The 25,532-nt window shown below is 51.0% G+C and overlaps 11 protein-coding genes across 11 annotated transcripts; 5 read left to right on the top strand and 6 right to left on the bottom strand.

The window, feature by feature from the left end:
* The first annotated feature begins 116 nt into the window (after positions 1 to 116).
* On the top strand, positions 117 to 5,698 carry EURHEDRAFT_521162 (type I polyketide synthase). Its single transcript, XM_040786836.1, has 4 exons — positions 117 to 503; positions 554 to 851; positions 907 to 4,335; positions 4,384 to 5,698. The coding sequence occupies exons 1-4, from the start codon at positions 160 to 162 to the stop codon at positions 5,614 to 5,616; spliced, it is 5,304 nt and encodes a 1,767-aa protein (XP_040641947.1). The 5' UTR covers positions 117 to 159; the 3' UTR covers positions 5,617 to 5,698.
* Positions 5,699 to 6,051: 353 nt separating this feature from the next.
* Positions 6,052 to 6,961, top strand: EURHEDRAFT_409594 (class I SAM-dependent methyltransferase). Its single transcript, XM_040781120.1, has one exon. It carries the CDS (start codon positions 6,121 to 6,123, stop codon positions 6,787 to 6,789), a length of 669 nt encoding a protein of 222 aa, XP_040641946.1. The 5' UTR covers positions 6,052 to 6,120; the 3' UTR covers positions 6,790 to 6,961.
* Positions 6,897 to 7,897, bottom strand: EURHEDRAFT_513279 (cytochrome b5 reductase family protein; the record flags this gene model as incomplete). The annotated part of the gene is made up of 4 exons (XM_040786149.1): positions 6,897 to 7,462; positions 7,515 to 7,592; positions 7,648 to 7,810; positions 7,838 to 7,897. The coding sequence occupies 4 exons, from the start codon at positions 7,895 to 7,897 to the stop codon at positions 6,897 to 6,899; spliced, it is 867 nt and encodes a 288-aa protein (XP_040641945.1).
* Positions 7,898 to 8,049: 152 nt separating this feature from the next.
* On the bottom strand, positions 8,050 to 10,617 carry EURHEDRAFT_409592 (Zn(II)2Cys6 transcription factor). The gene is made up of 2 exons (XM_040781119.1): positions 9,821 to 10,617; positions 8,050 to 9,766 (listed from the first exon to the last, which is right to left on the bottom strand). Exons 1-2 carry the CDS (start codon positions 10,304 to 10,306, stop codon positions 8,177 to 8,179), a joined length of 2,076 nt encoding a protein of 691 aa, XP_040641944.1. The 5' UTR covers positions 10,307 to 10,617; the 3' UTR covers positions 8,050 to 8,176.
* Positions 10,618 to 10,867: 250 nt separating this feature from the next.
* Positions 10,868 to 12,234, bottom strand: EURHEDRAFT_375207 (uncharacterized protein; the record flags this gene model as incomplete). Its single annotated transcript, XM_040778722.1, has 4 exons — positions 10,868 to 11,132; positions 11,189 to 11,372; positions 11,433 to 11,580; positions 11,635 to 12,234. The coding sequence occupies 4 exons, from the start codon at positions 12,232 to 12,234 to the stop codon at positions 10,868 to 10,870; spliced, it is 1,197 nt and encodes a 398-aa protein (XP_040641943.1).
* A 309-nt stretch (positions 12,235 to 12,543) lies between these two features.
* EURHEDRAFT_409590 (class I SAM-dependent methyltransferase) lies at positions 12,544 to 13,842 on the bottom strand. The gene is made up of 2 exons (XM_040781118.1): positions 13,705 to 13,842; positions 12,544 to 13,654 (listed from the first exon to the last, which is right to left on the bottom strand). The coding sequence occupies exons 1-2, from the start codon at positions 13,794 to 13,796 to the stop codon at positions 12,706 to 12,708; spliced, it is 1,041 nt and encodes a 346-aa protein (XP_040641942.1). The 5' UTR covers positions 13,797 to 13,842; the 3' UTR covers positions 12,544 to 12,705.
* EURHEDRAFT_409589 (NAD(P)/FAD-dependent oxidoreductase) lies at positions 13,708 to 15,639 on the top strand. Its single transcript, XM_040781117.1, has 4 exons — positions 13,708 to 13,810; positions 13,869 to 14,086; positions 14,164 to 15,142; positions 15,196 to 15,639. The coding sequence occupies exons 2-4, from the start codon at positions 14,038 to 14,040 to the stop codon at positions 15,476 to 15,478; spliced, it is 1,311 nt and encodes a 436-aa protein (XP_040641941.1). The 5' UTR covers positions 13,708 to 13,810; positions 13,869 to 14,037; the 3' UTR covers positions 15,479 to 15,639.
* A 1,114-nt stretch (positions 15,640 to 16,753) lies between these two features.
* EURHEDRAFT_409588 (TBP family protein) lies at positions 16,754 to 17,797 on the bottom strand. Its single transcript, XM_040781116.1, has 2 exons — positions 17,215 to 17,797; positions 16,754 to 17,161 (listed from the first exon to the last, which is right to left on the bottom strand). The coding sequence occupies exons 1-2, from the start codon at positions 17,609 to 17,611 to the stop codon at positions 17,145 to 17,147; spliced, it is 414 nt and encodes a 137-aa protein (XP_040641940.1). The 5' UTR covers positions 17,612 to 17,797; the 3' UTR covers positions 16,754 to 17,144.
* Positions 17,710 to 18,456, bottom strand: EURHEDRAFT_409587 (uncharacterized protein). The gene has a single exon (XM_040781115.1). It carries the CDS (start codon positions 18,152 to 18,154, stop codon positions 17,873 to 17,875), a length of 282 nt encoding a protein of 93 aa, XP_040641939.1. The 5' UTR covers positions 18,155 to 18,456; the 3' UTR covers positions 17,710 to 17,872.
* A 2,081-nt stretch (positions 18,457 to 20,537) lies between these two features.
* Positions 20,538 to 22,807, top strand: EURHEDRAFT_274954 (electron-transferring-flavoprotein dehydrogenase). Its single transcript, XM_040778175.1, has 3 exons — positions 20,538 to 20,965; positions 21,031 to 22,549; positions 22,621 to 22,807. The coding sequence occupies exons 1-3, from the start codon at positions 20,668 to 20,670 to the stop codon at positions 22,718 to 22,720; spliced, it is 1,917 nt and encodes a 638-aa protein (XP_040641938.1). The 5' UTR covers positions 20,538 to 20,667; the 3' UTR covers positions 22,721 to 22,807.
* A 551-nt stretch (positions 22,808 to 23,358) lies between these two features.
* Positions 23,359 to 25,388, top strand: EURHEDRAFT_449186 (putative pre-RNA splicing factor Srp2; the record flags this gene model as incomplete). The annotated part of the gene is made up of 6 exons (XM_040783793.1): positions 23,359 to 23,410; positions 23,939 to 24,067; positions 24,187 to 24,353; positions 24,722 to 24,795; positions 24,849 to 24,945; positions 25,002 to 25,388. 6 exons carry the CDS (start codon positions 23,359 to 23,361, stop codon positions 25,386 to 25,388), a joined length of 906 nt encoding a protein of 301 aa, XP_040641937.1.
* Positions 25,389 to 25,532: the final 144 nt, after the last annotated feature.

Here is a 25,532-nt window from a genome sequence, read left to right as displayed (position 1 = left end):
TAAGTGCCGAAATCGGCGATACATCAGCGTCAGTATAGCTGACCCTAATGGGTTGGATATATAACCATTCCCATACCACCTCAAGTCCAAGCAAACAAATATTCTCATTAATCTCTAATTCATTTTCATTCTTCGAAGATTCAACATTCACTGTCGAAAATGGATACCCCCTCGAGCTCGGCAGACGTGGTTAATGACCATCACTACAGACTGGTCTATTTCAGCAATGAGCTGCCATCTGACGAGCAGATTGGAGCTCACTTGCGCCGTCTCCAAGCCTTGAGCAAGGACAGAAGACACCCAATTCTGAAGGCTTTCCTGGAAGATGCCACAGACGTGCTTCGCCAGGAGCTGCGGAAATTGCCTTCCAATCTTCTTTCCCTGATCGCCCCGTTTGAAAGTATTATCGACTTTGCGTACCAGTTTGGACTGCGTACTGGGCCATTCGGGGGATCTACCGAGGGTGTCTTCGCGTGTTTGATCCAGCTAGGCACATACATCAGGTATGTCTTCGTTTCCAGCATGACCGCGTCAGTTGCTAACTGGCTACTAGCTACCATGAGTGCCCTACGAACGACCCTCTCACCTCCCCTGATGGAACCCTTGTGGCTCTCGGGTCAGGATTGCTGGCTGCCGCGGCTGTCTCATTTGCCTCTCGCTTGCCGGACCTTGTGAAGCTCGGTTCTGAGGCAATCCGTATTGCTTTCCGGATGGGACTTCATGTCGACCAAGTTTCGCAGAGACTCGAGTCTCGTCGAGCCGAGGGACCAGCAGAGAGCTGGGCATATGTGTTCTCGGGGTTGTCAGAAGACGAGGTGCGGAAGGAATTGGTGAGCATGAATGCGTCTCTGGTGAGTGGTGCCTAGCAACATGTCTATCTTTATGTTCTTCTACTAACACCACTAGAATTTCCCAACACCGAGCCAAATCTTCGTTAGCGCTGTTAGCCCCGGCTCCGTCACCATCAGTGGCCCTCCCTCGCGCCTTAAGACCCTTGTGCGCTCCTCTGAGCTGCTACGCTATGCCAAATGGGCTCCTTTGCCCATCTTTGCCGGCCTTTGCCACTCAGCCCACGTTTACACCCACACTGATGCTGAGGCCATCGTGAGTGCCACGAAGCTCCCAACAAACTCATCTTACGTTCTTCACACGCCTCTGCTCTCGACTAGGGACGGAAGATCCTTCGCTGCACAAACGCCCGCCCAACTCTTTGAGGATGTTATATTCGAGCTGCTCACGGGAACTATTCGCTGGGATACAGTTACAGCGACTCTTCATGATCGCGTGGCGCTTCAGTTCGTGCCTGAAGTCTCTGTAAAGGCTTTGGGCGCACCTAATGCTCTCAATGGCTTCAATGAGGCTGTTCAGGCCCATGCGGATCCGGTCCGAGTTAATACAGAGGATGTTCTAACGCAAAGCCTCGCTACTCCTCTACCTGAGCGCGCCCCTCGCGACCCCAAAGACTCTAAGATTGCCATCGTTGGCATGAGCTGCCGCCTTCCTGGAGGTGCTGTATCCAACCAGAGTTTCTGGGATCTGCTCGAGAAGGGGCTCGACGTTCATCGACGCATCCCCGCGGACCGCTTCGATGTCAACACGCACTGGGATCCTACTGGACAGAACCCGAACGCAAGTAAGACACCATTCGGGTGTTTTATTGATGATCCGGCCCTCTTTGATGCCGGCTTCTTCAACATGTCGCCCCGGGAGGCGGAGCAGACGGACCCTATGCACCGTTTGGCCCTTGTCACCGCTCATGAGGCCCTCGAGCAGGCTGGTTTCGTGCCCAACCGCACGCCTTCGACTAATCTTGAGCGTGTTGGTGTCTTCTATGGCCAGGCAAGTGATGATTACCGTGAAGTCAACGCAGGCCAGGAGATCGGAACGTACTACATTCCCGGCGGAAACAGGGCTTTCGCGCCCGGACGGATCAACTACTTCTACAAATTTGGTGGTCCCAGTTTCAGTTGCGACACCGCGTGCTCTTCTAGTCTGGCTACCGTCCAGATCGCCTGCACAACGCTGTGGAGCGGCGATGCCGATATGGTCATCGCGGGGGGCGTCAACGTCCTCACAAACTCGGACGGTTTTGCCGGTCTCTGCAATGGCCATTTCCTCACGCAGACTGGTAACTGTAAGACATGGGATGCAAGTGCTGATGGATACTGCCGTGCAGACGGTATCGGATCGGTTGTCATGAAGCGTCTCGAGGATGCCATTGCAGACAACGACAACATCCTCGCCACCGTGTTATCAGCGGCGACGAATCAATCCGCCAAAGCCGTGTCGATTACTCACCCCCATGCTGGCGCTCAGGCAAGTCTCTACCAGCGTGTCATGGACCGTGCTGGTGTCGATCCGCTCGATGTCAGCTATGTCGAGCTGCACGGTACCGGCACACAAGCCGGTGATGCGACAGAGATGGAGTCCGTCACGACTGTGTTTGCTCCTATGGGCCCTCGTCGGCGCACAGAGCCGCTGCATATCGGTGCTGTCAAGTCGAACATTGGCCACGGGGAGGCGGCAGCAGGAATTGCGGCGCTGATCAAGGTGCTGCTGATGTACCGAAAGCGGTCTATTCCTCCGCATACAGGTATCAAGACGGAGCTGAGCCCAGCGCTGAAGAAGTTCCTCGACAAGAAACGCAACATTCACATCGCCCTTGAGCAGACGCCTTGGACTCCTTTGTATAACTCGCGGTATGCAGTGGTCAACAACTTCAGTGCTGCAGGAGGCAACACAACCATGCTTCTCGAGGAGGCACCGGTCAAGGAGATCCAGGATGTTGACGATCGTGAGAAGCACGTTGTGGCAGTGTCTGCCAAGAGCAAGGTTTCGCTAAAAGGAAATCTAGAGGCGCTTCTGGTGTATCTCGAGGAAAATCCGGAGACCTCACTGAGCGACCTCGCATACACCACCTCTGCCCGTCGTATGCACTACAACCACCGCATTGCCTTTTCTGCTTCATCCATTGACCAGGTGAAGAAGCAACTACGGTCTCACATCGACTCCGAGGAGCAGGTTCGCCCGGTCCCGTCAAACCCACCAGCTGTGGCCTTCGCCTTCACCGGTCAAGGTGCATTCTACCCCGGCATGGGTGCCCAGCTCTACCACAGCGTCCCGTCTTTCCATGAGCACCTCACGCACCTTGATAGACTCTGCCAACAACATGGATTCCCATCAATTCTCCCGGTAATCGAGAACGGGGGCGACGAGGCGCAGGAAGAACCCGCCCCCATTGTCACCCAGCTCACCATTACTTGTCTCGAGATTGCCCTGACCAAGTACTGGGCCTCGCTTGGCATTACACCCAGCGTCGTCGTCGGCGCAAGTCTGGGCGAGTACCCCGCCCTACACGCCGCAGGCGTGCTCTCTGCCAGCGACACCATCTTCCTCGTCGGCCAGCGCGCGCAGCAGCTGGAGAAGCACTGCCAGCTGCGCAGCCATGGCATGATGGCTGTACGTGCCAGTGTCGAGCAGATTGCGGAGTGTTTGGTCAACCAGCCCTACGAGGTCGCCTGTATCAACGCACCCCAGGACACCGTCATTGACGGACTTCAGGCCGACATCGCCTCTGCGCGGGAGAAACTTCAGGCACAAGGGTACAAGTGTCACCAACTCGACGTGCCCTATGCCTTCCATTCGTCGCAAATGGACCCCGCTCTAGACTCGTACGAGCAGATTGCTTCATCGGTCACTTTCCATGCGCCACAGGTGCCCATTATCTCGCCGCTGCTCAGCGACGTCGTCTTTGATGCGAAGACCATCCACGCGAAATACATGAGGCGGGCAACGCGTGAGCCGGTCAACTTTGTCGGCGCTCTGCAGGCCGCGCAGGAGATCGGAATTATCGAACACAACACCGTTTGGGTTGAAGCTGGGCCGCACCCGGTTCTTGTCTCGTTCATCCGCAACTGTCTCCCCGAGGTCAAGCGATTGGCACCGACGTTGCGGCGCAACGAGAACAACTGGAACACGCTGGCGGATAGTTTGGCTGGATTGCACAGTGATGGCCTCACCTTGCAGTGGAACGAAGTGCATTGGCCGTTTGAGGCCTCGTTGCAACTGCTGGACTTGCCGTCGTACTCGTGGAATGAGAAGAGATACTGGATCCAATATCGCGGCACGTGGGTGCTCACTAAGGGCAAGGAGATCAACCAGCCGGTGCCATCTTCAGCGGTGTCGACCTTGACGACCTCATCTATTCATCAGGTCCTTCAAGAGGATGTCACTGGCTCTACAGCGACCTTTGTGGCTCGGTCGAACCTTATGCACCCTGACCTTTTCGAGGCCGCAAATGGACACCGGATGAACGATTGCGGTGTTGCCACATCGGTGAGTTAGCCTTACCACTCGTATCAGAATCCCATCTAACAAGCCTAGTCTATCCACGGTGACATTGCCTTCACCATCGCCGACCACCTCTACAAGAAGATCACCAACACGTCTGCCCCAGGAATCAATGTCACCAATTTAACCGTCCTGCAAGGTCTCGTCGCACAGAAGTTCTCCAAGGTCGATCAACTCTTCGAACTCCGTGCCACTGCCGACCTCACCACCTCCCCAGCAACCACAACCATTCACTGGTACAACGTAAACGACGGCATAACAAACCCGGAACATTTCGCCTCTGCGGTCGTCGAATACGGCGACGCGAACGTCTGGCTCTCGCAATGGCGCCGCCTGTCCCATCTGGTCAAGAGCCGTATCACTTCCCTTGAGCGCATGGCCTCCGAGGGCACCGCTGCCGTCCTCCCGCGCAACATGGCCTACCGCCTCTTCAACAACCTCGTTGACTACGCTGACAAATACCGCGGCATCCAGTCCACCATCATGCACGAGTACGAGGCCATGGCGAATGTCACCCTCACAACCCAGGGAACGGGAACATGGACCGTGCCACCATATTTCACCGACCCCGTGGCACATCTCGCTGGACTTATCATGAACGGTAGTGATGCGTCCAACACGATTGACTACTTCTACGTGACGCCAGGATGGGCGGGATTGCGGTTTGCAAAACCGTTGGTGAAGGGTGGAAAATATCAGTCGTATGTGCAGATGACGCCGATCGAAGGACAGGCTGGGTTCTGGAATGGAGACGTGTATGTGCTGCAGGATGGAGAGATTATTGGGCTGGTTGAGAAAATTACATTCCGGCGGTTCCCGAGGAGCTTACTGCCTACGTTCTTCTCGCCTCCTGATGTGGCTAAGCCATTGCATGCTGCTGCTCCGGCTAAGCCGGCTAAGCCGGCTGCTCCTGCAGCTCCTGCACCAGTGCCTGCTCCTGCTCCTGTTGAAGCACCCAAGCCAGCTGCTCCAGCACCTGCCCCTACTGCCAAACCGGCAGAACCAACCCCGGCCGCGGCACCGGCGGCAGCGCAAAACCCGACAATAACCAGCGCCCTCGACCTTATCGCTAAAGAAACCGCACTGGAGCAGTCCCAACTCACGGATGACGCGGCTTTTGCTACCCTTGGTGTCGACTCGCTCATGTCCCTTGTGTTGGCAGAGAAGTTCACGAGCCAGTTAGGTATTGAGGTGAAGAGTTCTATCTTCATGGAGTGTGAAACGGTGGGAGAGTTGAAGACGTATATTGAGGAGACCTTTTGTTGACTTTGTTTTCTTTTGTTTGGTTTGTTCCGGTTCTGCTCTCGATGGGTTTGGTAATTTAAATTGCTTAGATGGTAATTATCCTTATAAGATAGGAATTTGATCTGTTTTGGATTAATCTACGTCTGTGTTACGGTGCTTGCTGCATAAATTTAGAGTATTTTGTGACTTTAGGGTTAGGGCATATCATTCCGAAAGATTAAACTTGCTTGATCAGGTACGTTATCCAGGTACCAATAGAGATATTAGCCTTAGATATTGGTGGAACATATTTGAAAAAAAGCAACTCCCAGACATCCTGGATAAGTCTATGTACGTATCAGCATTCACATCCGGTCACATCCGTAGATCCTAACAAATAATACAAGCAGAAGCATTAACTATAAGTACCATCTCACCTCTCCCCGTACCTTCTCTCTCTCCTCCCCCATCAACATATCCGATACTATTGCTTAATTTTTTTTAATATTCTCCGGCCCTACTCGCCCAAATAATTCACCAACTACAATGTCCAAACTAACTCCCACTGAGCGCGGCATCGCCATCTACAAACCCATGGTCCTCCAAATTTACGACTACTGGGTTCTCAATATAGTCAACACTTGGGCCTGGCGCTGCCCCACAAAAACCTACCTCCTCCCTCTCTTTACCTCCAATATCGGCTCTAACCACCTCGACATCGGCGTCGGTACGGGCTATTACCTCGCCAACGGGACCGTTCCGCAAATCACGCGTCTGACGCTGTGCGATCTGAGTCCTGCGGCGCTGGCCAAGGCCAAATCCAGGGCTGGGAGGGAGGATGCAGTGGAATTGCTGTGTGATGTGTTGAAGCCGTTGCCTGTGGGCGCGGGGGAGAAGTTTGATTCGGTGTCGATGTACTTTTTGTTGCATTGTTTGCCTGGACCGGTGAATAACAAGACTGTTGTGTTTGAGCACGTGAAAGAGGTTTTGAAGGAGGATGGGGTTGTTACCGGCGCTACTGTTTTGGGGAAAGGGGTGAAGGATAACTTTTTTGGGGGATTGATTCGGCGGTTTTGTGTGTTTGGTGGCATTATGAGCAATGAGACGGATGATTTTGAGTCATTTGTGGGGGCTTTGAAGGCGAACTTTGAGGTTGTTGAGGTGGATGTTATTGGGGTTGTGTTGGTGTTCAAGGCGATGAAGCCAAAGTTCTAGCTGCTAGTTGGATTAATTCAATGGACATCGGGGTTAGTAGATTCTGGTGAGTGGATAGGCTTAGTTAGAGAGGAATGGAATGCGTCTAGAGTACAATAACAAAGCATCTAGAACTTAAAAATCTGATCCTTAGTGTACCCAAGCTCTCCCAGAATCCCCTTCCCACCCCCAAACCATCCACTCGACCCGATCAACGCCGTCTCCATAGCCGGCGGCCCACAAACGAACACCTTTACATCCTTCCCAGATTCCTTAGTCTTCATAACCTTCTTCAACAATTCCTCCGTAATCCTCCCCTTCTCAAACCCCTCCCCCTCACTCTTCCCATCACTGATAGTATACACGGTCTCAAACCGCCCAGGGTACCGCTTCTTAAACCCCTCCAGCTCCTCCCTCAATACCAGATCCTCTTCTGCATTCACGCCAAATACCAATGTAATTTTCGTCTTGTCTTCGGGGTCCTTCAGCGCGCCTTGGATTAGTTGGTACATGGGCGTTATGCCTGCGCCGCCAGCGAGGAGGTAAATGTGGGAGTGTTTGTTGGGGGCCCATGAGTAGGCTTTTAGAGGACCGAAGAAGGAGAGGAATTGGCCAGGTTGAAGGGAGTGAAGGTGGGTGCTGGCTTTGCCGGAGGGATATTTCTTAATTAGGAACTCGACGTAGCCGGGGTTGTCTATGGTCTGTTAGTATATATATTCGTCTGTTGCCTGGTATTGTAGGCGTACCAAAATCACTGATAGGAGTGTAGGGCCTGATAACAGGGAGCCAACTGCCCTGAGGACGGGAGATAGTAAGTAGAGAAGCTATACTCGTTAGTCAACATATTCAACATCCAGTAGATATATTAGGGCAGCATACAAGTCAACACAAGTCCACTCTTCGCATCCTTATCCGGAAACTCAAACACAAGTCGCTTTGTATTATGATTCACCGTCTTACTGCTGTGAAGCCGCAGCGACGTGAAGCCGGTCTTTCCGAATACCATTAGGGGCTGGTTTTGAGTTGTTTCCGCAAATGCTGTCTGGAGGGAGTATGCGCCGATACCAACAGCCACGGCGGTAGTAGCAGCCGCAGTAGTAATCTTACGAGAACTGAGCTGAGCAGACATGATGACTCGAGAAAGCACAAGCACTAAATGTGTATGCTGATGAACAGAGATACTTGTAGATAGTGATTCTCGCCTAATCTGCACTCGGTTTTTATCGGGTTTTGATAAAGGCCGTCCTCTTTGTTTGCTTATTATGTGGATCACCTCTGCTGGTCTTTATTTGTTCTTCTGGACCCGGACTATGCGTTTATTATGCATTCGGCAGGATTCATTGCCCCGAGACATCTGTATCTCTCGCCGAACTAGTGACGAAGAAAAACTAAATATAGTAAAACCAAATCATCGCTGCATATCCTCCATAAAATCTTGATAATTAGTCCACGGCAGTTGGTCAATACCAACATCCCTAAAGTCTACCCCATCCCATATATTCGGCACATTTGCCCACGGTTCAACCCCAGTGCTACCCGTACTGCTACACGGGGTTACAACCAGCTCCATCCCTCTTTGACTTTGATCCGGGGTCATCATTGGCAAGAACGGTGGTTGCAGTTGCGCAGATGCAGACTCTGGAGTGTAGTTTACTCTTAAGCTCTCTCTCTTCGCACGCGCTCTCCCCATTAATTTCTCCATCGGTTTCCACAACATCCCTTCCTTCTCGTCTACGACTAATCCCCCGAAACGTTCGAATGCGCCTTCCACGGTATCCCAGTATCGCTCCATCAACGCTGCATCCTCGCATCCACAGAGTTCCGCGATCGCGACCGCCAGCGCGTGCCAGGGAACGAAGATACTCTCGAACCAGCGCCACGGATGCCCGCGGGGATCGCAGTGTAGTGTCTCCGTCCTCTGCAGAATATCCACGGATAACTCGAGAAGATTGCATCCGGGGACGTGCGGAAGCATGAAGTTGGGGGTGCTTTGGGGTGGTCGTAGGGCGATAAGCTGCATCGACGCGGCGATGTAGTCTGCGATTTGGTGGGTGTACCAGTGAAAGGGCACCGCATCTGGTTGGCAATTACGAAGCAGTTGTGATGCTGTCTGCCGGAAATCGGCGACGCATGCCTGCCGTAAATGCATATACTGTGACCCCGGCTCCGTGAGTGAACGTACAGAGCAATGTGCCTTGGAAATCACCAAGGTGAATGTAGTGTCTGTGAAACCATCGGATTCTGCGGGCGCGACTGTATGCCCAAACGGAATATCATCATCGCTAAGATTTGCCGGCGTATGCGATTCCAACCAACTCCGTAAAATCATCGGCTCGGACGCCCGGTCCAGCGACGCCTGGACATCCAGCAATCCAATAGCACTCCACAGCCGCCTCCGCATTTCCTGCTCAAACGGCATTATCAGAAATGGTGGGTCTGGTACATGCAGCGAGAGCGCCTGTGCAACACGAACTGCCATGCTGAGCATCGTCCATGTTCGTCTGCTGCGGTATTGTGAGCGGGATCCAATCAATGAAAGCACGAATGCTTGTAAAACAACCAAGTCATCCGATTTGACAAGTTCAGCCCGCACTAGGGCTGCTTCTGTTTCTCTTTCGTATCTGGCAATTACCGATGCTCTGCTAGCTCCTAGAACAGGGGGCCACTGGTCTTCGGTGATACTGCAGGCTGCTGTATAGTAGACGGCGCATCGAAGGGCTTCTGGGGCTGGGTGGTAGGCATCATAGCGGAGGTATGGTTTTCCTTCTATGAGGAATGCACGGAGGGAGGGTTGATGTAGAATCTTGAAGACCGGATCGACTTGTGTCAAAAAGACATGACATAGATGCTGTTGGAGCTGTGGGGTTTCCCATGGTTCTGTAGTGGAGCATAAAGGGCTGAGCAAGGACCTGCCCGTCAACCCATCGACGAGAACATCATAAGGCGCGAACGTTGTAACACCCTGTCGATGGTCCGCGACGTTGCGCAAAGACTGGTCCTTATTTCAGCGTTAACGTCAGAGCTGCATGGAGTCGTGGCAGGTAACACTTACTTGTACATGCATTAAGCCCTCCCAGAACGTATTCCCCAAATAAGCACTGCCTTTCTGAACCATCACACCTCTACCTCCACCCCCAACGTCATTACCCACAGGCGAAGGCAAATCACTCCGAAACTCGGTATCGCAGGGACTCGGTAGGATTCCCGCATCAGCTATAGCTGGCACGGTAGTATTGGCCACAGCCCCGTTATCCTGCATCAGCGTACAGATCAGCCCCTCCAACCTCTCCATCCTCGCCTTCAATTCATCAGTAGCGTTGGCGGCATCACTCTCGGCGGCCTGGTCTGCAGCTTTTGATTTTCGAAAGCGCCCCCGTGGCAGACGCGCTCGTTCCACGGGGATACAAACGGCCCCGAGTCGTTGGCAGTTCGTGCATGGGCTTAGCTTGTCGCATTTTACCTTGCGCTGACGACACATCTCACAGCTAAGTTGGACTTTGGGAGCGCTGGGCGCTCGTTGGGTCGTACCCTCGGCCATCGTTGCATGTATGTATTGCTTGTCTGTATGTTTGCTGGCGATGCGAGGCCGAGAGGATGAGTGGGGAGTAATCTCAAGCAAAGAAACATGACAGGGTACCGATATCGATGCACGCTTGTATTTATGATAGATCACGTTTCAGGTTAATCGAGCGAATAGCAAGGTGCATCAAAAGCAAATGCAAGCTAACAGGCCCGTGACCGTAATGTTTGCCAGATATTATCAGTTCAGCTGCGGCAAGTCCGGCAGCTGAGGAGGGGGGAAGAGTGATAAAAGTACATTCAGTGGTACCCAATCAAACAAAATGGTAATCTCGTTATCTGAAGATTATAGCTCTACAAGCATGGTTAGCTCTGCTCCGTATGTAGTCTGAAGTCGTACATTTACCAATATATTGACTGGCTCGAGTCAAAGCTGCATGATGCTAATGCTTGATATTCGGGAACCGTCTCATCCATTAAGTAATAATCCATTGCTATGATCTAAAATCTAAAATCTGCCGTAATTCTGTCCTAACACCTGACAAATATAGAATAGCCACTCAAAAACCTAGAAAACTAGCTAAATAACCAATTCCAAATCTACCATCTCGTCACAATTCGTGAGGTTATGAAATAAATAATCCATAGTCGACGCTTCCGGACTGGTCCCGGGGAGTTGCATCTGTGGTTGTGGTTGTGACATATTATTAGTAGGATCTACCACGCCCGAACGGGCCGGCCCCGTTTCCACGGCATTCGCGAAGAGGCGCTCCGTCGGGGACATTGTCACCGGAGCTCGCCATTCTAGCAGTCGATCAAGCGGCAGGTTATGTGATTGGTCATTTCTATCGATAGGATGCATTAGCGGCATTGGCATCGAAAAGGAAAGAAATGTACTAACAAGTGTAATGGTGGCCCTCGCTGCCGCAAAAACTCCTTATAGTCAAATACTTTGTAGCCACTTTCTTCAAGCAGTTCCCACTCTGGTCCTCTGGACTCAATGATCCTCGAGAATTGCTCTTCAAAGTACCGCCGGAGGGTAGGGAAGTGGGCGATTTTGAGTAAGCCGTCTAGACTGCAGAGACCTGTAAGCAGTTAGTCGGTTATGCACGATATCTGCAGCGTGGAAGAAAGAGATAACTCACTTGCAAGAAGGATCAGAGCAAACGATTTGACGCAGATACTAGCATTGCGTAACGGCCCAAACACCATCGTGACTGCGCGTCGTGCATCACTAGCCCAGTCTTTGGCCTTGCCTCGGCGCTTAAGCACTTCAGCCATTTTCTTGTTCATCTGTCTGGGCGTTAGCCAAATGCATCGTAGACACGATATTGAGGGGGGAATCACCTGCTTCGCAGCGAAATTCGGAGACAAGCCCTCATCATGCACCAACCGGTCTTCTTCCATCTTGAAGATCTGCCAACTAAGTAACCCGTAAACACTCCCCACTGTATTTGAGACATTCCCCAGTCTCCCGAGCACCTCCGCAAACTGCATAATAGAAACATTAGGACAAGTGGGAATCCGCGGTCCGCTATACAATCCCTCCACTTGCTGGTTATGGTCCTCCACGCTGGAGATCGGGTGGTTGAAAAGCGCCGCCAGCAAATCCTGCAATTTCTTCATCCGCTTTAACCCCAGATCCGATTTCGCCAGTGACGGCGTCGGCGATGTGAAAAGTTCACTGGAAGTGGGGGATTGTCTGGGTGGAGATCCGGATGTCGTTGGCGACGCTTCTGTCGAATAACGCCGGGGAATACCGTCATCTTTATCCTTCCCCAGCCGCTCTGACATCTCCCGCAGGGCACTGATCCAGTTCTCGGGAGGGCGTTCTTGGAGACTTGGGCCGCGGGCTATCACGGTGCCGTTCGCGACGATGACGGAAGATATCGATTCGCTGTGTTGCTGGAGGGTGAAGTAGACCTCGCCTTGGGTTGGTAGCTGCATGGCGATTATATGATTTTGCAAGAGATCAGTATCAATGTGATGCATACGATTGACAGCACGACTTCTATCCTCTGTTCGTATTTATGTATCTATACCATCCCTCAGCTCGGGTTTAGGACGGATCCAGAATAGTCATCCTCGGATAGTTGGACCAGGGTACTGGTGGCTGACTCGCAGTCTGCGGAAAAGACACATCGGGTCCACTTGTAAGCCAATCCATAGATTCGTATTGATTGCCATTAGGGCCGATTAGTTCAGAGACAACGAAAATTATGCTTACTCTCTTTCCTTTTTTGCTTCGGCAGACCCGCCAGCTTGTGGGGATTTAATTGCAATTCTACATGACAAGATAAGCCTAAGATTCAATGGTCAGCTGCTATACGAAGTAGCCAGGAGGCGATGGCGATGACTGGTTCACGAACAAAGAACTAATATAATACAATCGATATAATACAAGGATGTCTCGTACAATCAACCCGACTTTATCCTTGGCCTCAGCACATAACGCCATGTCGTCCCAAAATGCCACCTCTTCTCCTCCACAACCTCTAGCCCACTTTCCCGTACGATCTTCCCGATATCCCGATTCCACCAACATCCGTGTCTATCCGCATGAGCAGGAGCCAGGTTATCGAGCACCCGGTTCAACCAGTCATAGTACGACCGACCATGCTCGAGGAGGAGAATCCGCCCGTGCTGTGGCTCTGTGATAGAACCCAGATGCTGCAGCGTGCCCACCGGATCTGACATCGAACAGAGACCCATTGTCTGCACGATTGTATCGAAATAGCGTAGTTTTGCTGCGCCTGCAGCTGTCACTGCCGCCATTGACGGGTTGACGACACCCGCGTCTGCCACGGCAAAACTCACTCTCTGCACAAACCGTGGATACATCCTCTCGAACTTCTGTCGTGTAATATCCACCATCTGCGAGCTGATATCAATAAACGTGATGCTCCGGCAGCCCTTCAACAACCCCTGTCCCTGCCCTTGTCCATATCCTTGTCCGCGCTCCGCCCCTTGTCCCTGCCCCTGTCCTTGCACCTGGCTCAGATCATAGTACGCGAGATTCCTGCCAGTACCGCAGCTGACCTCGAGCACATCCCCCCTGGCCATTTGAATAAGATCGTGTCGTTTTCTGCCCAGCCGCATCAGCCTCTCTGACATGTCGACATCGGCGTCAAAGGTGGACGCTGTGTGGTTGTAGCGGTCTGAGACATCTTGCGGGACGGAGAGGGATTGCGATTGGCTCACTTCGCGGGTATACGAGGCGTAGAGGAAACCGCAGTAGGTGCTTATGGTGAGCATGCTGATGCCCATGAAGGTCATGATACGGGGGGAGATACCATGTTTTGGGGCTGTCGCTGAGGGGAGTGGGTTTACGAGCAGTGGGTTTGCTCGTTTGGGGAGGTTTCTTGTTCTATATAGGTCAGGTCTGTTTTATCTTTGGTTCTGGAGAATCGGACTCACTGTGGATGGGGGATTTGGCTATTGAGTCTCTGCGGGCCTGGAACGGATCCCGCTTTCTTCAGCGAGGCTTTCCCTACTCGGGATGCGCTCATCGTGCCTGTCAAGTGTTAGTAGGAAGCATTATCTTTATGATAGATATTGACTAACAGTGAGTATGGTCAAAGTACGATGGAGCGACGTCGGAGAAAGCGGTGTCGGATCTTACGATCTTATCAACCACCTTAAAAAAGCCAATTGACTTCTCCGCATCCGCAGATATTTCGGAGGTTTCTTCAGGAGTATTGTACTCTCGAGTACGTCAATAGTCTTTCGATTGAGAGTTCATAGCAGACAATGGCCCTACAAAAGAATATTCTTATTGTGGGAGGAGGAGTTTTCGGGCGTGAGTTTCTCAAGTGTCAATCGCGACAGATTGCGATAAAACAGCAACAAAAGGACACCATTAACTGACTACCACAGTATCAACCGCCCTCTCCCTCTCATCCCGCCACCCATCCTCTAAAGTAACCCTCCTCGAATCCTCCCCCACAATCCCCAACCCCGAAGGCTCCTCCGTCGACACCTCGCGCATCGTCCGCGCCGACTACTCCAACCCCGTGTACTCGAAGCTCGGCGCCGCAGCCATCGACCGCTGGCGCAACACCGAATGGGGCGCTGACGGCCGTTACACACAGAACGGACTGATGCTGGTGTACCCCGATGGCCAAGGAAACGGGCGGGACTATGCGATGAAGAGCTATAAGAATGTGAAGGAGCTGGAGGGGGATAAGGTGGAGTTGCTGCCGAGTAAGAGGGATGTGCTGAGGGCTGCGCCGGCATATTCAGAGGAGTTGAATGTCGAAGGGGGATATGTGAATTGGGGGTCTGGGTGGTCGGATGCGGGGGCGACGGTTGCGTATGCGAAGCAGCTTCTTGATAAGGAAGGGAAGGTTATTTTTAAGACAGGGGAGGTGGAGCGGTTGCTCTACGATGAGGAGAAGAAGGATAATGTTACGGGTGTCGTACTGTCCGACGAAACTACCCTGACAGCGGACTTGGTCGTCCTCGCGACAGGCGCCTGGACAGCGAAACTCATCGACCTGCGCGGCCGAACCCTTTCCACCGGCCAGGCACTGGCCTACATGCAGATCACCGACGAGGAACAAGAACGCCTCTACAACATGCCCACCGTCCTCAACTTCGCAACGGGCATGTTCATCATTCCGCCACGGGACAACCTGCTCAAAATCGCCCGCCACGGCTACGGCTACCACAATCCGGTGACAGTTTCCGTACCGGGCCCCGACGGCAAGGGAACGATGCAAGTCAGTATCCCAGAGAAGGGCGTCCCCATTCCCCTCGAAGGCGAGGAGGCTTTCCGGGACGCAATGAAGCAGTTCCTTCCCGATCTGGCGGATCGACCATTTGTCAAGACTCGCGTCTGCTGGTACACAGACACGTAAGTTCCTTTCGCCCTCCATCAACCCTACACATGTACTAACAAGCAAACAGCCCCGAAGGCGACTTCATCGTAACCCACCATCCGACATCCAAAAACCTCTTTATCGCCACCGGCGGCAGCGGCCACGCCTACAAATTCTTTCCCGTGCTAGGCGACAAAGTCGTCGATGCAATTGAGGGCACGCTGGACCCCGAATTGCAGAACATGTGGAAGTGGCCAGAAGCCAAGGGTGCGGATGTGTTTGAGGGGACTGAGGATGGGAGTCGGTCGGGACAAAAGGGGCTTGTGTTGATGGAGGAGTTGGCGAAATCGAAGAGGGAGAGTAAGTTGTAGGTGTAGCATATAAGGCGAGGTGGCCATTTTATAAGTATGTATATATATATGTGTGTGTTTCCATGGAGAATTGTAGGTTTAGTCATTATCTGGTTCAAATTTTCTGGCTCTGAAGTAGACTTGTGAAAAACAAAAACAACAACAGAAAGATGTCCAAGCCACTAACTCCAGTCTCTTCGCAAAGTACAGCGATTGACTCTAACCATATCACATAATGAAAAAGCGCGCCTGACACCACACAGGATCCAACACGAACACGAACACGAATACCAAGAGAAGACCAAGCCCAGTCCTCCTCAAACCTGACCCTTCCGTTGGTCTACACAGCAGGTCCAGCATTCGCCCTAGAAGCAGGATTAGCATAGCCATCTAATCCAGACCTTGTAAGAAAGAAAAAAAAAAGGCGAAAAGAGAGAAAACGAATTGCTATACACCGAGATTCTTCTTGGTAAATTGTTTACGAATGAAAGTCATCAGCAAAAAGGCTCGTTTTCTCATCATGAACGAGTCAGACTTGACTTACACCATCGGGGAGATATTGCACGTTTCCGGAGAAGCAGACAAGATTTCAGTCATCTGTCTGCGGGACAGGAGTAGCAATCAAGTTGGTGGCGAGGAGAGCCAGCACACCTTGAAGAATTTTAATTGCATGGTGATTGTAATATGTACAAGTAGTATAGAAGCTTGAGTAAAGTGAGCGGTGGCAAGATGAAGAAAAGAATCAACTCAACAGGGGATGGAAGGAGAGACGTGGTTTGTAGCCTGCGATAGCCTGCGACAGTTTACAATAGCCCAAGATTTACAAACCTCGTGTTCGGTAAAAGAACCCTTCGCTGGTTTGTTGCCCAATAAGTCACCATAGTCAGGTCACCATACTATCTATGCATGTTAAGAGGTTCGCCAATGCCATAAACTCAGCTACGTTGGCTTTCCAATATTCTGACTCCAGTGACATTTTTAGTCTGCATAGGATGAAAGATGCATTCCAAAGAGTGCTGCCGGGACAGTGAGTAATCCTCCAAGTAGTTAGGGCTCACCTTCGAGCGTAGAAAGAATCGTGCTCATGGTTGACTAATTCCATAACGTTCTACGGGCCTCTCTTGTATCGGTTCTAAAAAGCAATACTTATGGTGTCCCAGGTTCAGATACAGGGTAGTCTAAGGAAATACATTTACGGAATGAAATCATATCCACGTTGAACCATTCATTATTTTTTAGGAGCATCAAGAACTGATACTACCAACGTCAACCTCGTAATGAATCCCAAATCCCCGTCCCCGAACGAGAACTTTTTTTTTCTGGCTTTTTCCCATTTTTCCCTCTCAAACCAGTAACCCAACTTCCTTGTCAATAGGCAAAGGACAAATAATTAAGGAGGCAACCATTCGACCAGCGCACAGTACCGCCTCCTAATCCTGCGGTGTGCGACTATCTAATTGTAATCTTTGAGCGTGAAAAAGTAGACAACCGGGTAACCACCTTCGAATCGCTAGAACGCCGGATAATGCTAGCATAAACAATCGTAAAATCAAAGAGTGAGCGAGGCACATAGTCCTACTCGAAACCTCCGGGCAAAAACAGAATAAGAAAGTGATAATACAAGGTAATAGAGAAGTGTGAAGTATGCTTTGATGATCTCCTGTGCCTGAAGAATCAACGCATAGGCTTAGACCTTGCGGAAGTCTGGTTGAACTGTCAACATGTGTCCATTCCAAAGGTGAAAAAGAGAAACATACCAGAAAGCACAGGGTAGATCAGCTCGAATGCCTGGTAGATCTCTTCACGGACCTTGGCACCTGTCAAGACAATCTTGCCACTGACGAAGATCAATAGAACAATTTTGGGCTTCATCATACGATAGATGAGACCGGGGAACAATTCAGGCTCATAAGAACTGAAATTGTGGTGACGACTGGCCAAACCTTCCAAACGAATGGGGAACTTGATGTCACAAGAGCCGACGATGTTCTGGATCTTAAAATCCGTGAACTTGGCGTTGAAACCAAGCTTCTGGATGATCCGAGCGTACTTCCTGGAGGCCAACTTGGAGTCATCTTCCGATTTGGCACCGGTGACGACCATTTTTCCGGACGCGAAAATCAACGCAGTGGTCTTCGGTTCTCGAATACGCATGATGACGGCAGCGAAACGCTAAGTCAGAGAAAACAAACAGTTCAGCCACACTGTACCCTGACGCATGAAGACACTTCAGGGAGGTGTGGAAAGTATACCTTTGGGTTGTACTCCGCATTTCTTGCGTGGAGTGCGATGGTTTTCAAATCCAAGCGACAGTCAAGGTTGACAGTTGCGACGATGTTTCTTTGAAAGAAGAGACATGTTCAGTATTCTGGTAGACCAGAAGAAGGAAAGCAAAAGAGAACAGCAAAAGTATACTCACTGCAAGGTAGGCACAATACCACTCCCCGGCGCGTTGGCACTAGGAGTCGCAGCAGGAGTTGTGGGCATCACCCCATTGCCGTTGACGGCGTGACCTCCGTGCTGCTGGCCATTCATCAATCCATTCGCACCCTGAGAACCCATCGCCATGACACCATCTTTTTCAGAGGATGGCGGGGTCGTCGCGTCACCCGCACCACCGGGGAAGGACAGGGAGGCGGGAGAGGTGAAGGCCTTCGCCTGATGAGCGTTCGAGGGATGAGTCGTGAGAGAATCCATACTCAAAGCCGAAAACCAGCCGAGACTGAAGAGGGATCAAAGATTAAGTTTGATCACACACGTGCAGAAATGCAAAAGTGGCAATCTGAGTCGAAGAATGTCAGTAAGACAGCTTCATGAATAGCGCCGTGGTCGGGAGGATGTGCAGTGATTCTGGAAGAATCGGTTGCGAGGGAGTGAATGTCGGGGCAGAAAAAATCAAAACAGCGCCATACCCTGTGAGGCGGTGGGAGATGGACAACTCAATGTCTCCCCCAACAAACAAGCAGGAGCTTTTGTTTCGTTTGAGGATAAAAATCAACTCGACTGAGACAGACAGTGATCCTCGATGCAAGAGAGGAGGATGGAAGTCCACGAAGGGAAGACAAGGAAGACGTCAGATGCCGACCGACGGAACCCGGAATAGGAAAGCAGCGGAAGTCGGAAAAATCACAGCCAAGTGTTTTTCCGAAAGATAGAAGAGAAGGGAGTGCTCAGAGGACAGAACGACAGGATGCGACAATAGAAAAGCAAGAACGGGGACAACCAAGTGAATATTTTTTTTTTTTTATCCCTTTCCAAAACAGGAAACCTGGGATGTTCTATCTGCAAAGTGAAGAGAGTGTGATGGTGGTAAAAGCGCAAAAAGAGAGCAAGACTTCCTGATTCGGTAAGTGTGATTACCTCTGCTCTTTTTTTTTTTTCTTTGTTTTTTTCAGCTTCTTTTCCTATACGTGGATAAACGTCTTCCCGACTGAACCCTTGAGATATTTCCTAAAAAGGGACGTGTAGTAGAGAAAGAGAGGGCGATGATGTATTCGCGTGGATAGTGTGTGGATGGAAAGGGTAGGGGAGGGGGCGGCGTTCCGGGAGTGCCAAGACCAGGATCAGATTCCAAAAAGGCGACACGAAAGTGGGAGGTTGGGCCTTTATATAGTCGTACTCTCCGAGCGGCGGGCCGGGGGAGGCGAAGCAGGCGTCAGGGGAGAAAAAAAAAAAAAAAAAGAAAAATGGCTGGGCCCGGGCGGCGGCGGCAAAAAAACAGCGTGCAGTGATAGGCGGTGACAATCCATGGGTCAGGTTTGAGAGAGAGCCGCTAGTGGCTAAGTGTCCTCTATGACTCATTGTGATTCGCCTATCCTTTCATTCAATTACCCGCTAGCCCCACCTGGGCTGTTGATCCAGATTCTCCATTGCTGGGCGTGTCTTTATTGGCTGCATATTTATTTTCTGTTTGGAAAATTTTTCTGGTCCAAACCAGGGTATGAATCACACTACCCAATCACAAAGCTGGCTTCTGTCCGCGTCGCTCCTGCAACCGACGCATCTCGGATCCACAAAACAGCCATTTGGACCAATAAAACGCGCGGATAGCTGTTCGCGGTACTTCTCGCGAAGAGTACGCGCCAACGGGGGTCTTTTTTATTTTTGCTTCCGTGTCCTTTCTGGCTTGGCATCTTCCCTGTTGTTCGGTGCATCTTCGAACGGTGTGTGTTGTCGTCATGGTAGCTTAATCTATCATCTGTTGAGTTTACGAGTATCAACTCGTTGTGATATAGACGTTTTCCCATCTATCTATTCTTTATAGCCAAGATAAGATGGGTACAGTGCTGACCGGGCCCGCGCAGCCGCTGCTCCCCAGATCTCAGACATTTTATGATCCACCGACTCGCAGGTGTCCGAACATATGAAATCATTATCGAATCTGGGGATTCTCTCTGCACAGTATGGATTTACTTCCATCAATTATCGTGTAGCACGATAGGCACATTAGCAATACATACGGGCATACTTATTACAAGCCATCACCATGCCATACATTTGCAATCGGCTTGCATTCTTCCATCGACATTGAGTATTGTAGTTATTGTGTATGAGCATAGAGCGTACTTTCATGCTAGCAAGGCTTATCCACGTGATTCCACTGTTGTACTCAATCACACTATCATGTGATCCTACGTTGACTACATTCGGTCATGAAGCCGGGGCTTACTATTGAACCGGTCTCAGTTGACAAACGGCGGTTACACTCGGGACTTCTCCAGACTTACTGGCAAGACAAGAAAGAAACAAGAGAAGAGGGGTCCTCCTCAGATCTCCGGATCAATCAGCTTGTGCACTGTTACTATGACCGTCATTTCCTCCGTCGGTACTCTGGCGGAATTACAGAAGAAGCCGCGGAACGCCTGGATAGCTACCGATTCATATCATCACACCTCTCATTGGCTCGTGGTGCTTTGGTAACCTCGGGTACCAGTGCTGTATGGCCGTGACAATACCATTACGCACGTTTTCGCCGAGTCGCCTCTGTACTTGGAGATAATGCTTCTTATTATTCTGGGGTTGCTCTATACTTGATCCTTTCTTCTTCTTCCTATTCTTAATTCTACCTTGAGAACAACGGGCTGTGTTGTGTGTTGAGAACTGCAGAGCCTACAGTCAACTTCCGCATCTTTATTACTCACCTTAGCTTTTTTTTTTTTTTACCCTTCGTCTTCGCCCCTCTGAATTGATCTCCCACCCCTCACCTCGAAATGGCGTCAAGAGGTGCTGTCCTCCCTCTTTTGAGGCGAGAATTACAATACTCCTCTCGAATCATTAGAGCTTCATCGTCCTTCTCAACAATCGCACGCCCTGCTCTAGCTCCGAAATCGAACACTTCTCTCGCTTCTAGACGGTCGATCCGTCATACCGCCCTCCTACAGGGACAGCACCAGATTCGAGCCTTTTCGCAATCGATATCCAGAAAAATCACAGATGAGGAGGGCCATTTCGATCCTCGCCAGGTGGAACGAGAATCAGATGAGGTCGACGTTTGCATCGTTGGTGGAGGTAAGTTATAATCTATGCCAGAGCAGAGCGTTCAGCTTTGCTAACTTATAATCTCCTTTCTCTAGGTCCTGCTGGTCTTTCGGCAGCAATCCGATTGAAGCAATTAGCAAACGAAGCTGGAAACGAGGAATTTCGGGTTATTCTACTGGAGAAAGCAGGAGAATTAGGCGCACATATCGTTTCCGGCAATGTTCTCGAACCCACCGCAATCGATGAGTTATTACCGGACTGGTTGTCGGAGGACAACCCTTCGCGGTTCGAAGGTGCGACACCGGCCGGGGATGACAAGATGCGGTTCCTGACCAAGAACTCGTCGTTTCCGATTCCGGCGCCCCCACAGATGAACAACCACGGCAACTACATCATTAGTTTGAGTCAGCTGACCAAGTGGCTCGGTGAGCGGGCAGAGGAGATTGGCGTGGAGGTTTACCCTGGATTCGCTGCCAGCGAGATTGTCTATAACCATGACGGATCAGTAAAGGGTGTCGCAACAAATGACCTTGGTGTGGGTCGCGACGGAAAGGCCAAGGACTCGTTTGAGCGGGGCATGGAATTCCATGCGCGTGTTACCTTGCTTGGTGAGGGTTGCCACGGGAGCTTGACGAAGCAGGTCATCAAGAAGTTCGACCTCCGGCGCGACAGCCAGCCTCAGACATATGGTCTGGGTGTGAAGGAGGTTTGGGAAGTTCAGCCAGAAAAGTTCCGACCGGGTGAGATCGTACATTCCATGGGATACCCGCTTCCCTCTGACACATATGGCGGGTCGTGGATGTACCACTTCGGTGACAACATGGTCAGCATCGGGTTGGTTGTTGGACTCGACTACCCGAATCCGTATCTGTCGCCCTATGGTGAATTCCAGAAACTCAAGCACCACCCGCTTTTTAAGGAAACTCTGGAAGGCGGAAAATGTATCTCGTATGGTGCGAGAGCCTTAAACGAGGGTGGTTTTCAGTCGATTCCCAAGTGCGCCTTCCCCGGCGGTGCTCTTATCGGTGACTCGGCTGGGTTCCTGAACCTCCCCAAGATCAAGGGTACGCACACGTCCATGAAGTCGGGTATGTTGGCGGCGGAAGCGACCTACTCAGCTCTGCAGGGTGAGACACCTGGCACCGTGTTCCTGTTCGACTACGAATCTGCGCTCCGGAACTCGTGGATTTGGAAGGAATTGCACGAAGTGCGTAACATGCGTCCGTCGTTCAATACCTCGCTCGGTCTTTATGGTGGTATCATGTACTCCGGGCTGGAGGCATACATTCTCCGCGGTAAAGGACCCTGGACTCTCAACCACCACAGCACGGACGCTGCCGCCACCAAGGAGGCATCGCAGTGCCAGAAGATCGAATACCCCAAGCCAGACGGCGTTCTCAGCTTCGATATCATGACCAGCGTCAGCCGAACCGGAACCAACCACGAGGAAGACCAACCGGTGCATCTGCAGGTGGAGGACTGGGACAAGCACAAGGATGTCGCGTGGCCCAAGTACAAGGGTGTCGAGAACCGGTTCTGTCCTGCGGGTGTGTATGAATACGTTGAGGACCCGAGCAAGGAGCATGGTGTGCGGTTCCAGATTAATGCGCAAAAGTGAGTTCTTTTTTTTTTTTTTTTTTTTTTTTAATTTTACCCTTACTAGACTATCTGCTAACAAAGAGAAGCTGTATCCACTGCAAGACATGCGACATCAAGGTGCCTACACAAGACATTAACTGGCAGACACCTCAAGGTGGCGAGGGACCGAAATACTCATTGACATAGCGCTTCGATACCCCGTGAGATGGTGTACATTCAACATTAAATTCTGTGTATATATATGTCTGCATTCAACCGGCTGAATTTATTGGGGAAATGTATTATTAACTGTGGTGACCATAAGCAGTAACTTAATCTGGTTCTGCGGGGCGCGAACCGTGGAAAGGACTGAGTAGTGCGATGTTTATCTCATATGTGTACATAGTAGACACCTGTAACAACGATGCGATCGCCGTTGAAGTCAAAAGTGAGGCGAAACAAGTCAAAAAGACCGTCTCCAGTCGCTGGTCGAAGCGTTGTTTTGCCTGGCGGTCAGCTGACTCGTTGGGTTTAACTTTCTTATCCTCTTCAAATTCTACTTGTACTCTTCTGAGTTGTTTACTTACACTCAAACACTGCTGCCCTTGTACTGGACTGTCTTACTATTAGATTTTATTGCTGTTGGTGTTTGTGCTGTTTGTAACTCCACCTCTTCGCTGGCTCTTCTCCTCTTCTGCACCTCCATGCGTGTGCTTTCCTGGACTCTTCTCACTAGGATCGATTTTCTCCATTTAAGGCCTTCTTACTCTCCAAGGTTTCTCTCGGATTCTTCTTTGGCCACCACTGTCATTCCCTGGATATATCCTTACCATTAACTGGACGCCATGACTGAGGTTTCTAACACTCGACTTTATCTCGGGAATCTTCCCCGCAATGGTATGCAGCTTCCACCACACACTACCATCATACCACCATCACCACCACCACCACCACTGCCAAAGGTCTATCCGTTCGGACTGAAATCCTTCCTGAAACCCCCCCCTACCCCCCAGTTAGCGCCCGGAATAGGATATCTGCTTCGCACACCTGGGAATCCTGAATCCCACTTGGACATCTGCACTCTGTTTGCGCGCGCGCGTACGTGCAGATTGATGTGAGGAGGGGCTACCTGCGTGCGTGATTGAGGGGCTTCCTTCAGGGCTGCCCCTCTACCAAAATGGATCCCTTTTGGGCATTCTTGCATGTTTTCTTTTTTCTTTTTTCTTTTTTTTTTTTTTTTTTTTTAATTATTGACTATTACGCTTATTATTCCCCCTTTACTTTGCTTTTTTCTTATACTTGCACAGCATCGGACTATGGGCGCTGTTGTCGTTTTTTTTTTTTTTTTTTTTTTTTTTTTTTTTTTTTTTGGACAGGATTCTTGTTTGGACCGCGTTGAGCTAACTATCGGTGTTGCCGTTTCAGTGACCAAACAGGATATCGAAGAGCACTTTGGCAGCCATGGCTCGGGAAAGATTACTGAGATCAAGCTCATGTCGGGGTTTGGTTTTATTGAATATGAGGATGCGATGGATGCGAGAGATGTTGTTCCGGGTAAGAACTTTCTGTTTACCTGTCTGGCTCGATTACAGTGACTAACTGATAGCTTCAGCGTTCCGTACGTACCAACTCAGGCCAGCCAAATTCTCTTACTACCCCTAACCAGACCTTAGACGGCAGTGACTTCAAAGGCGAACGACTCACTGTGCAGTTCGCGCGTGGACCTCGCCGTAAGGAGACCTTCCCTGGTGGCCCCATGGATCGCCCCGGTATGCCTCGTCCGCGTCGTACCGTCTATCGCATGCTGGTTTCTGGCCTTCCGGAAACAACTAGTTGGCAGGTTAGCAGCCCACGTCTCCTTGGATCTGGACCCTTTTCCCTGAGTTTTTCTGTTTGATGTCCGTTGTGTGTGTCTGTTTTTTTTTTTTTTTTTCCTGCTCCTGGAACCTGGTCGGATTTCTCCCATATTTCGCATCTAAATGGCCATTTTCAATAATCCTGGAACCCCTGGAGCAATCATAAGATAGTATCGGAAGTTCACCACCCTGGATTTCTTTTTTTGGACAGCCGTTTGAACCAAAGGGTTCAAAAGCTTGGAATTCCTTGGCCAACTGGAACGGATCATTTTGGATATGCCTTTTTGCTTTTTGTTTTGTTTATTCACATTCACCAGGATTTCCCAGCTGGCTCACACTTCTCTCTCTCTAGGACCTCAAAGATTTTGCCCGTCAATCTGGCCTTGATGTAGTCTACTCAGAAGCCGGACGTGAGTTTGGAAGAGGGTGGGTTACAACACATTGCCTCCAAGGAAAGGACCACATTAACACCAGACAAGGTTTGTTGAATTCGAAACCGCCAATGATCTGAAGACGGCCGTGGAGAAGCTCGACGGACGCGAGTTCAAGGGAGCCAGAGTGAACTGCGTCGCGGATGTAAGAGACCCCCAGGAACCACGGAAGCCAGGAAAGGAAATCCTCATCCCTCCCAGATTCAACCCTACCCCTACCGTGAACCCTACCGGGCCCGCTCCCCCCGCCGAGGCTACCCACCCATTGATGACTACGACCGGAGATTTCCCCATGCACCCCGAGGCTACAGCCCGCGCGACCACTACCGCGAGCGCTCTCCCATCCCCCTCCGCGGAGAATATTACGACCGAGATGGATATGGCCGCCGCACACCTCCTCGCCCCCGGATTGATGACTTCCCTCCCTCGCGCCGTCCCTATGATGAGCTCTATGATGCGCGTGCTCCGTTGCCGCCTCCGCCACGCTTTGATGATCCCTACATGGCACCGCCTAGGCCTTTCGGACGCCCGCGCTCGCCGCCCAGGGGTGCATACATGCCGCCTTATGACCGCCGGCCTTATTGGTAAATAGATTTCTTTTGCTACGTGAATCCGTCTAACCTAGACCCCGCTTACAATTGACAAAGATAAGATGATAAAAGTATTGCATGGCGGATACCCATCACTATGTTACGGAGTATGATTTGCTAGTTACTGTTCTTGTTTATTCCC

The sequence above is a fragment of the Aspergillus ruber genome, assembly GCF_000600275.1.
Source record: "Aspergillus ruber CBS 135680 unplaced genomic scaffold scaffold00004, whole genome shotgun sequence".
In the NCBI taxonomy this organism is placed as follows: Eukaryota; Fungi; Ascomycota; class Eurotiomycetes; order Eurotiales; family Aspergillaceae; genus Aspergillus; species Aspergillus ruber.
The sequence above is the reverse complement of the archived record's forward strand: the minus strand, read 5'-3'. Positions and strand labels throughout refer to the sequence as shown.